The sequence below is a fragment of the Amblyomma mixtum genome, chromosome 1 (assembly GCF_055824585.1).
Source record: "Amblyomma mixtum isolate Tamu chromosome 1, ASM5582458v1, whole genome shotgun sequence".
Lineage (NCBI taxonomy): Eukaryota > Metazoa > Arthropoda > Arachnida > Ixodida > Ixodidae > Amblyomma > Amblyomma mixtum.
The window spans coordinates 38,845,107-38,857,071 of record NC_143012.1 but is presented as its reverse complement, the minus strand read 5'-3'; the positions used below and the strand labels follow the sequence as shown (position 1 = coordinate 38,857,071).

General features: G+C 43.6%; 1 protein-coding gene across 1 annotated transcript; it reads right to left on the bottom strand.

Annotated features, from left to right (window-relative positions):
- Positions 1–5,622: 5,622 nt before the first annotated feature.
- ND-B18 (NADH dehydrogenase (ubiquinone) B18 subunit) lies at positions 5,623–11,574 on the bottom strand. Its single transcript, XM_089548390.1, has 3 exons — positions 11,346–11,574; positions 7,646–7,814; positions 5,623–5,818 (listed from the first exon to the last, which is right to left on the bottom strand). The coding sequence occupies exons 1-3, from the start codon at positions 11,476–11,478 to the stop codon at positions 5,722–5,724; spliced, it is 399 nt and encodes a 132-aa protein (XP_089404516.1). The 5' UTR covers positions 11,479–11,574; the 3' UTR covers positions 5,623–5,721.
- Between the last annotated feature and the right edge of the window lie 391 nt (positions 11,575–11,965).

Sequence of the window (11,965 nt, the reverse complement as noted above, 5' to 3'; positions counted from 1 at the left end):
GCAGATGAATGCCAAAGCCACAAAGTTGTTACCAAGTGGTGAGGTTCCTATGGCACTAAAGTAGTTTTCAAGCGGACTAGCTAAAGCGAGTGCCGCAGCTTTCAAGTACCAGTGGCGCAACAAAGCTGCGCAGAGAAGTAGCCTGCCGCGTTTGAACTAAGACTTCCCAATCGCACCACACACACACACACTGTGCAAGCTGAATGGAGCACACAATAAACCATTCCACAAAGAACGAAACTGCAAAACAGACAAAGTTGGTGAAGTGCCTTTTCACACGACTGCAACCCACCACAATGTTAAATTTGGCCCTTCCTTTTTTATCATATCTTGTTAAAAAACTAGCAAACCGATAGTAATAACTCAAGCACCAGAGTACTGATACCTGGGGTTTCCCATTCACATGAAGAGGCCAGTGATATCACTGCAGTGGGCTTCATAATCCGGCACTATGGTTTGTAATGTACTGTAAAGAGTTGTGCGGCCAAAAAATGAGTTCTCGGTCAGATGTGAGGCAGGCTTAAGGGGCAACCCCGGTCTTCGAAAGAACATTTTTTGGGGGGAATCGCGCATATGCAATATTCAGGGAACATGTATTTCTGTGTGCTGATTATAAATATGTCACTTATTTTCATATAAAACAAATCCTTGAGCAGGGAACTTGTTGAAATGCATGCCATTGGCTTGTCTTGACATCAAAGAATGTAGTACGGGTAAAATTATCATCCTGTCTATCAAAGAATTTGCGTTACGGGGTTATTGAAGTCGCCATTTTGAGAATGGGAAGAAAAGTGTGTATTCCTGTCCTTGAAGTGGCAACTTAAAAAGCCTATTAAAAAGCCTATAAGTTCTATGATAAGCAGGATGATAATTTTACTTTTACTGCACTCCTTGATGTTATGAAAAAGTACTGCCATGAATTTAAGCAAGTTCCTTGCAGTAAAATTTCTTAGAAGCTCTCTCAAAACAGTTATATAACGTGTTGCCCAAGTGCACAAAGACTTGTTTTACATGAAATTAATTTACATAATTAAAATCAGCACAAAGAAATATATGTTCCCTCAAGATTGAATAACTGTGACTTAATTACTGGAAATTTTTTTTCAAAGACAAGGTACTCCACTGAGGGCCTTAGGACAAATGACCATAATGGGGTTACCATGCTAAATAACATAACACAACCAACCTGCACCTTGTTCCATGTGTATAACTGGCCAAATAATGCAAATCATTCGTCCTATAGTATATATACAGAAAGAAAATAAACATTAGTATTTATGACACGTGTCTTGGCTTGTCCTGGATTTTTGTTGTTGTTGCTGTTTCGCTTAAAAACACACATAAAGATACACTATCATACTGGCAGTCCTAATTGGCATTAATGTAATGTAGTCTAGTGGTAGAGTAACAGTGTAGGGAGAAGGTACTGTAGACCTATGAGCCCACCCTCCAGTGGCTATGCCCATGGCTATAAACAACTGTTTTCACAAAACTCAAATCTCTTCCAATCCTGTTCCAAGCTTGAATGTCAAAATTTGTGGGCACTATAGTTTACAAGATTACTGAAACGAGATGGCCAATTACTACTGGCAGACTTGCAGAGTGCCAATTGACAAACTGGATTCAACACACAAGCCGTGATGCTCGCACTGAAGAAGAGAAGAACCCAAACTGACAGAATCACACCTAACCTTTTAAAGAGGATCTCCAAATAAGTCCTTCTACGAAATGCAAACCACCGGCAAGAGAGTATGTAATGCTCTAACTATCAACTTCCCCACACGATTCACAAAGGTTCATCGTTATGAATCCATGCATAAATACAAATTTAGACCGGGGATTCTGCATCACAATATGATCACCGACACCTCACACTGTCAGGATATTCATGAACATACATTCCAAGGATACATTAAATGGTGGTAACCAGCGGTAGTAAGGAAAGAATCACAGCATCAGGCAGAGATAATTTGGTAACATTGGAAATGGGACATGGCCAAAAAAATGAGGTTAAGTAACACATGCACTGAGAGCCAATTTAGCCAAGAACTCAACCACCTCATTTGAGAAAACAATGCAGTACCCTGGAACCCAGAGAAGAAGTGTTTCTTTCACATCGCCGGGCACAAAACATCCAACGAAAAGGCTCAAAAGACCATTCCCTAAGGTTTTGAGAGACACTAACAAAGCTAGGCAATCTGAGAGAACAATGACCGGTGACACATTGCAAGGAATTTATTGAAAAGACAATTCAAGTGCTAAAAATTCAGCGCCTCCTCACTACTCCGAGAGACATCTTTAGGGACAACAGTATAATGGCAGAATTTCTCTAGGTGGTCCACGACAGACTGTTTAACATATTAGCAGGCAGGTGCCTCGCAATGGGCGGAAAAATATGGACAAAAATAGCAATCCACATCAACATTTGCATAATTACCGGAGCGCACAGGCTGTCTTCAGCTTCCTCATCAGCATCCCTTACATTGGATGACGCTTTCCCACTGACAGAGGCAACAGTACCATTATAAGACCATGTTGAGAAGTCTCAACTGCAACATGTCTCTAAACACGGAAATGACAGTTTCCACAGCACCTAGCACCTTATTAATGCAAAAATTCTGCGAAAAGCCTTTCACAGGCGTCATCGCTGACGGTGGTCAATACTCTGAGCTTAGCCCCAATGCTAGATGCGCTAAGAAGTAATGTATCTTGGAAAGCAATAGATCCATGACAATGCCTGTAATGCGACAAAACAAAGAGATGGGGCCAAATTGCAGCTACGCAGTGACACCGTTCAGCCAGTAACATGAGAATGGCAGCTGCTGTTGCACATGAAGGAAAACAAATTCTGCTGCGGTCAACCTAAACTGTGGAGCACCCACGCTACACAGAAGCCAAGTCACGTAACAACAATAAACAATAGCTATGGCAGTGCGCACATCTGCACGGTCTGGACTGTGACTGCTCGGGTACCAGTGCCCGTGAACAGGATTGTGGGTACAATAGTGCCCCCCCCCCCCCCCTCCCAACTACACGTGAAGTGATGGTACTCTGTCTCCGGACGTGTCAGCAGCTGCAAGCATGCTCATCACGTGCCGCGCCGTATCAGTATCAACGTGTAGCTGCAATCTACATGTTAAGAGCACTGGTGAAGTTTCCCTGCAATACACGGCATAGTTCACAGCTGCCTCATGAGACCCTTCCAGTCTCGTATGCAGTGATAGGTAGCGCTAACCAAGATGTGGGCATCAAATGCATTAGGTTTAATACAAGCAGAGCTGGCGATTTCACGCGACTGCTTCTTAAGCGTAACTATTGCTTAAGTGAGTACGCCTTAACAATGTATTACTGTGCCACTTGAGCATACTTCTCCTTACAAACCAAACCAACTAACCCAAATCAAAGTGTTGCTTGACTGTGTTTTTCTGAGTTTAATTGGTGCAGTGTAGCAAGTGCAAGAGCAGGCATTAGCTCACTGCTCAGTCGCTAGTGCCGCACAGCTGCGATTCTCAGCTGCACCTCCCCAACACATTAGTGCCTGCACAAAACACTATTGCAGCGCAAGAGCCTGCTGCCCCCCTGAAGCCTGACTGAGAATAACTTCTACAGCTCGCTGCATTGTCCTTAACTTGAGCTGAACCCTTTTCGTTAGCCTCCACGTTTCTGCCCCGTAGGTGAATACCGGTAAGATACAGCTGTTGTATAAATTTCTCTTGAGGGATATTGATAAACTGCTATTCATGATACGAGAGAATCTGCCATATGCGCCCCACCCCATTCTTATTCTTCTAGTTATTTCCCTCTCACGATCCGGATTAGCGGCCACTACCTGCCCTAAGTAGACGTATTCCCTTAACACTTCCAGCACCTCGCTACCAATTGTGAACTACTGTTCCCCTGCGAGGGTGCTGAACATTACTTTGGTTTTCTGCACGTTATTTTTTTAGCCCCACTGTTCTGCTCTGCCTGTCTAACTCATTGATCATGCCTTGCAGTTCATGCCCTGAGTGGCTTAGCAAGGCAATGTCATCAGCGAATTGCAGACTACTTAGGTATTCTCCATTTATTCTTACCCCCAACTGTTCCCAATCCACGTCTCGGAACACCTCCTGTAAACAGGCGGTAAATAGCATTGGCGAGATCTTGTCTCCCTGCCTGACACCATCTTTCTTATTCGAATTTTATTGCTGACTTTATGAAGGACTATGATAGGTGTGCAGTCATTATAGAAGATATCTTGAAGTATTTTCCGGAAGACTTCTCTACACCCTGATTCCACAATGCCTGCACGACTGCCGAGGCTTCCACTAAGTCAGATGCTTTCTCGTAATCAATGAATGCTATATAAAGGGGTTGGTCATATTCTGTGCATTTCTCTATCACTCGATTGACAGTGTGATTATAGTCTATTGTAGAATATAGTTTACGAAAGCCTGCCTGATCATTTGGTTGATTGAAGTCTAAGGTTGTCCTGATTCTATTTGCGATTACCTTAGTAAATACCTAGTAGCTGAAAATAAGCTGATAGGTCTGTAATTCTTCAAGTCCTTGGCGCCTCCTTTCTAACAAATTAAGATAATGTCAGCGTTCTTCCAAGCATCTGGTACACTCGAGGTCGTAAGGCATTGCGGATACAGGGTGGCTACTTTTTGTAGCACAATCTCTCCTCCGTTCTTCAAGAGCTCTGCTGTTACCTGATCCTCACCGGCTGCTTTCCCCCTTTGCATGGAAGGAAGAATGATAGGTGTAACGTTCAGAGACCACAAGCGGGCAGACTGGGTGAGGGGACAAACGTGGGTTAATAACATCCTAGTCGAAATCAAGAGGAAGAAATGGGCTTGTGCAGGGCATGTCATGCGAAGGCAGGATAACCGCTGGTCCTTGAGAGTACCGGAGTAGATGCCAAGAGAAGGCAAGCGTAGCAGGGGGCGCCAGAAAGGTGGGCATATGAGATTAAGAAGTTTGCAGGGATACGGTGGCCGCAGCTGGCAAAGGACAGGGTTAGTTGGAAAGACATGGAAGAGGCATTTGCCCTGCAGTGGGTGTAGTCAGGCTGATGATGATGATGACCAACTTCTATAGAATGAGCTTGATACAACCACAGAGCAAGAATATACAGGTGTGGCTGAGGCATTAGCCACTGATTACCACTTTTCCATGACACTAATCACAGCACAGTAACTATCTAGTTTGCAGCTTTCTCTAATGTTTCTTCAAAGGCAGGGCATGCACTCTATTAGTGAGTCCATTAATAAGTGGGTTACTGGAAAGTGCACCTCTTTTGTATAGCCAGCCTTGAAGAACAACTTACTCCCACAGCAATGTTTGACTACAAATGTCAACACACGTCAAATGAAACGCAAACAACATAACTTTGATGCAAAATCATAAATTAAAAATATCAGCTCCCAAAGAAGAAATACAGGCACGATCCATTACCAATTCTGAACAGTGATGTTCATGCCTTCAAAGAATAAATCAAGTGCACTAGTATTCTGCCTCCTACAACTAAAACCTTCTTGCTTTAGTGCTCCTGTTTCAGTTGTCTCGTTTGCGTTTCATTCGAGGCTGACAGAACAGACGCATAGAGGTTCTGCACACAAGAAAAAAAGGGGCAGCTCGTTTCTGTGCTTGAGCATACTTTTCTCTTTATTACACAAAAAACTCTAACACTTGTACAGAGGCTATGACCACAGAAGTGCCCCTCATACGAGACGACACTCACTCTAGCAGTAGTGGTTTCGCCTTCTTGGCGATGCGTTCCTCCCTTTCCTTCAGTCTCCTTTCCCTCTCGTATTCCTTGTAACGGATCATGTAGCTGAAAGCACAAACAAGAGTTGCGTTTCACTCCAACCAATACACCTGATGAGCGGTGTGAGGGCATGAGCAGAAGGCATGACACTCTGCTTGTAGCACATTTCATTCAGAGCATGCAACGCTGCTAAAGCTAGCGCACCTCTTCATGCTGGCTACATCCATGCCGGAAAAATAGTTTACCATACATCCACATCAAAGACAAGTACCTTTTGTTGTGGCACTGTTCAAGTCTGCAAGTGGCAATGACCAGCATTTCAATCTACCTTTTACAGAAGAGCAAGTTGCTGGGCTAGTTGGTACTGTTACATCGTGGCGGAGCAGCGCAAAGGACGGGACACAAGAAACAAGGAAGGACGCACTTGTGTACGTCCTTCCTTGTTTCTTGTGTCCCGTCCTTTGCGCTGCTCCGCCACGATACTACCTTTTACCACGTTTTCATTCCGTCCCTCACTCAAAAATTAAGAGTGACATGCAGCGGAGTGATACATGGCTGGCATGCCTATTCGCTCTCACTCCACCCATGCCCAAAACAGTGCTTCACCACTTAAGAGGTTCAATAACTGAACGCGTGATTCCTTTTTCATGATTTGCAATGCCAAGCCAGTCGTTTTACATTGCTTCATGTTTTCATCAAAACCACCGCCAAGGCTTCGAGAAGTACAAGTGATATGCGGATCACCGATATGCTTTTACGGGTGCACTATACTTGCATACCTTCCACAATGTTACAAGCTAAGCAAGAAATGGAGCCTAATCTGCTCACAATTCCGCAGACCTTGCCATTAAGTTTAAGCTCCTGTACCAATAGTTGCAGCAAATATTTAAAAAAGCGTTTAGCTTCAAGTCACAAATACTAATTTCCAGCATCTGGAGATCAAACCAACTGGCACGCTGAATCAAAGCAAGCTTAAGAAAGGTCCCTCAGGATAGCAAGCTGAAAAATGAACACGTGTTACCACCCTCCTGTGCTTCCCAACCCTCACAAGCATCCCAGTGTGCCTTCAAGCTCTATCTTGCACTTATTTCAATGTGCAGAAGTGATATGCTATGTCTCCCAGTTATGGTTTTCAGTTCAATACAAATGATACATGCGGTCACTGCTGCAAAAGCAGGTTCAACACAGAATGGAGTTGCCTGCTTGAAATCCCTAAACCTGTGTTTCATGCACATCAAGGAGCAAATTTATTACAACCAGAAACCATTTCATCTCAAAACTCAAGGCCCATGAGTTCGGGGGCCTATGAGTTTCGCAATAAAAGCACTAACAAAGGACACATCACTAGCAGGCCACCTAGCACGAACTGAAAGCATTCTGTTGTGTAGCCATAGAGCAGCACAGGTGTGGCGACTCTGAGAGAGTAATAAGGCAAGGATGTCCCGAATAATGTGGCTAGGTTTCTTTCTGAAGTGCTAACAGATGCCACATTACACATGGCAATTTTTTTTACGTACTGTTCAGCCATGAAAGAAGCCTGATTTACTGGGCCAGTGGTTGTATGTTTCACCAAAGAAATCAGTGGGAAAGGAATGTGCACACAACAACAGGCCGATATTGGAACTCTTTCCTTTGTAGCCGTGTGGCTGTGCTTGCATGGATGCTGATGAGTAATTACCCACTCAATTATTACTGATCCCTGGCAACGAAGTTTCAATGTCTTTAGCTTCCAAATCAGGCCATTCTGTCATAAAACCCACTTCCATCAGCCCCCAGAACTTTACTTTTATGGCTGATTTCGTGCAGAGTAGAGCTGCAGCTGCCGTATGACGGGGCTCTCAAGTACCAAAATAGCTCAAAATGAAAACGAGACGCAAAAAAGACGGTACTCACTCGTCGTACATACAGGCGCTGTACTCGTGCCTTTCGTGCCCGCAGGCAGTGACAAATGGAAACTTCGCCTTCATGCAGGCGCGCAGCTCTATCAACTTGTGGGCACAGAAGTTTCTATACTCGCGTGGAATCTTCGCTGATTCCATCTCCACAGCCGTGGCCACCATTTCTGCATGTTGGGAGAGAAGCAAGAGAAGCAGTTGAGCAAACGGGCTGCAAGTTTAGACTGGAGCTCTGGCACAATTCGTCAGCGTGGCAAGTAAGCCAACCCAACAGCTAGATCTGGTGCTGATGAATATCTGAGCCAGCTAGAGCTGCTCTACATACAGCAGACTTACGCACGGACGAAGCCCGGCCCTGATACCAAGTCATGGTGTTCAAAAAGGTGAAAACTGCCCCTAGGTCCCGCATGAGTCGTGTGGAAGTGCAGAAAGGTGGACAGACGCAGACACAACAGCACATTGTCCTTAACCACTCAGGCCTGCCACCTACCCCACATGCCTAACTATCAGAGTTAAAACTTGTTCTCACTGCTGGCTGGCTGCGCCAGCTGAGCTAACAAACAGCCTTGCATTGTGCCTATACACACAAGGTATTGGTCCTGTCATGTCATTGTTCATAAGTTTAAACAGACAATTTGAAACATAAGGGGGAGTGTTCATAAGTTTAAACAGACAATTTGAAACATAAGGGGGAGATGTTCTGAAAAAAAGAAAGAAAGCATGACTCACAAAGGATCCAAAAAAAGTTGCACAGAGTTTCTGCAGGTGGCCAACGTACATATATATAAGCAGTGACGCAACTGCCATTTGAACTTTTGGTGCAGGACTCGGCACAAGCAAAAAGCGATTTGGCATTAAAGCAAGCTTTCCTGTTGCAGGAGTCAATGTTAGTCTATTATAGCCGCGATGTCAATTAGAATATCAAAGGCAACTTATGACCATCTAAAGCCAACTGGCCCTGGCTTGATAAAATATAACGGTTAAATTTTGACTGTATTACAATTTTTTTTATACACTGTATATATAAACATACAATGTATATACATTGTATACACATTGCCGTTAGCTGAAGCAATGCCACACCTTAGATACCACACTGGCTCCAGCCAATGACAAGGAGGGAACATGTGGCATCTCATAAGCCAATCACGAAGAGCAAAAAAAAATGTAAAAAAATGAAATACGATCAGACTGGAATAGTTATATTTACTAACCATGGTTTAGTGGACGATAACACGTGCTGGTAGAACAGCTTAAAACAACGGTTTTTCCACAGTTCTTGCCATAATAAACGCTCGGTTTGAGAGTTCGCAAGTACTGCGTCCTTCTATTTCTCTACCTCGTCATCCTTCACTGAACGTTGTTGGACAAACACGTACAGGGTCAATCACACTTAGAGGGAACACAGCTCCGCGTGGCCACATACCTGCGGAGTGCCATTGCATCTAACCCGTTCATGAATCAGTGCAGAGTGGCACACGATAACAGGGACCTCAATGCGGTGCTTCGTATCATCTGCCACTTTGCACGAGTTTGCTAACGGCTTGGTCGCAATGATGTTCAGTGTGTGCTTAGCCACGCGGAGCCATGTTCCCTCTAAGTGTGACTGACCCTGTACAAGAAGTGAATATAATGAAAATTTCTCGAAATCACAACGCTGCCACAAGTTCTCTGAAAAATTACTCTTTGAAGATCGTGCCTACGAGCTTCCCACATCCACATATCTGGTATCCTGCCAAATCTACAAAGTCATCGGCAATTAAAGGAGTATAGACACCTAATTTTTGTGGCATATTTTCTTCTAAACAATGATGTGGAAGACACTACTATACATGAATAACCATATGGCTTTCACCTACGGCCGCTTAATAATTTATAATTGAATTTTTCTGTCATACTGTTTCGGTTCCGGTTTACAGTCGAACGATGGCTGTGACGTCAGAGAGTCGTTATATGTCACGTGAGGCATGAAAAAACCGATATAATCGCTGCTTCATCAATTTAATTCACCACAGTGCTGAAGCCAGCCTTCTTCAAGAGCCGGAATGACAATGAATGTAGAAGCAGTGATTATATTGCAGTTTTTCATGTCTCACGTGACCTATAACCACACTTTGACGTAACAGTCACTGTTCAGCTATTTAAACCGAAACCGAAACAGCACAGGAAAGAAATAAGATTATAAATTACTTAGAGGTCGTAGGAGAATATCAGGTGGTAATCCATGAATAATAATGCCTTACGCAAAAAAAGAAGAAAACACGCACCCAAAAGTTAGGTTCTTATACACCTTTAAGAATGTTTTCAAAACACATGGATGTAGATAAAGTCACTGTGTGGCCAAAACGCACTGCATTTTACATGCAGACACTTGTAGTTGTGGTGATCAAGGGAGCTGATGGTTTCACATTTTTGTGATCCTCATGTGTGAAGTGTAGGGTGTGCCGGTAAACTGCAACTAAGTGCAAGTTTGAACAGTCGAGAGGTGAAGAGAAAATTTGCTTTTTATGAATGAATGAAAAGCATGAAGTCAGTGCTACTGCTGTCTTTAGGTGTCTTTCCATCCATTCATTCCCTATTGTTTATGTGAAGAAGTGAACGCATATCAGCTTGCCCAGCTGACTACCTGGCTCAAAACAAGAGAGATGGGGCTGCAAAGCTTACCATAATCACATCTTCTGCGCTATATCGTCATACTGTAATACCAACTCGCCCATCTTGACATTTTGTTCAGCGAAATGAAAATCAAATAAAGTTCAGTTTTTTTGTTTTTTTTGTTTAACTGACAAAAAATTGATTTCAGACTGATTCATGCCGTTACTTTCAATGGAAAGAGTCTGGACAAAGCAAAATCCACGCAATTAGCAGGTGCATGTCAGACACAAAACAAAGCTTTCTTCCTTCGAAGTGTCTGAGATTCTGTATAGACAGAATGCGAACTGCTGCAAGAGCTCTGTCCAGATGTAACATTCAGTAGAGCTATAAATCCATCGACATGATACATTGCCCAGTGATGTGTGCCCTTTCAGGAAGGTATGAATGCTACCACAGAAGACTTATTGCTTCATGAATCTTGCTTTCATTTTTATAACGTCTGATGTGGTTAAGTTAGGTTAGGTTAGGTTAGGTTCACTGTCGGTATAGAACTGAAGTGGCAGTTACTGTGCTGCTAGACATCTAGAAGGAAGTTTAGCCACAGCATTAATTGCCCCCCCCCCCCCCCCCCCCCCCTTTTGTTTTTGTGTGGGTTGCACAGGCGTCGGGGTTTTAGGGGCATCAAAATCATTTTCACTGAGTGCACTCACTGCCTTATTCCGGCGCAATTTATCGCATTCCATTCCAAACAGAAAGTCGTCCAAGGTGACGCAAGAAGTGTTCGAGCAATGCGGCTGCGTCAGAAAGTGCAACCCGTGTTGTACTCACAAACCTAAAACAACCAAAATATGCACAAAACCCGAAACTATCAAAACATGCACAACGGCTGTTCAAAAGCAAGACGGTGTACCGCACACACGGCTGGCAAGAGGAGGCAACAAAATCAGACGACTATTCTTCACACTGCAGTTACAAAATAGAATGAAGCAGCGTGCTGCTGCGAATTCGTTTAGGAGGCATTCTTCAAGATGTAGCAAGCAGAACGTCAACACGGAGCTGCAAAGGTGGTCAAAGAAGAGCAGGCATGCAGACGATCGCTTTACCTCTGGGCTTTCTGCCGTTAGGAAACCCCTGCATGGGATCGTGCTGGGGTTGAAAAACCTTCTTCTCTGGTTTCTGTATTGTCATCCATGCTGTGTCGTTCTGGGTGGTCATCCTACCGTACCACTGCCCCATAACTATTTCTTTTTTACCGCTGGTTTCCGAAAACCCACGTCCTTTCCAACCGCTGAGCGGTGCCCTTAGAGCAGCCCACACGCACGATTCTAGGCTTGTTCGTGCTCGCCTAGCCTGCTCTGCGCAGTTAAAATAAAAAGTTGTAAAAAAAGTTAAAGTAATAAATTTATTCGTTCAATTTTAAAACAAATTTAAATAAATAATGAATAATATTTAAAGCAAACTTGATTTGGAGTTTATAAAACAGACCTGACTGCAGAGGTCGCAAGTGAAGTTAAGTAAAGCCATGGATGAATAAAGCAGAGAGGTGGCATAAGGCTAAAAGTGTAGGAAACCGTATTGAAAGAAAATGACGAATCTTAACGATTGACAACGCAGTTAAACAAAAATAAGAAAGACAAGCATGGTGACAACTGCTTTTACCTCGCTTTAAAGGAGACGCTCCTATCTTCTATCTACCCATCTCTCAACTATATTTATATCATCA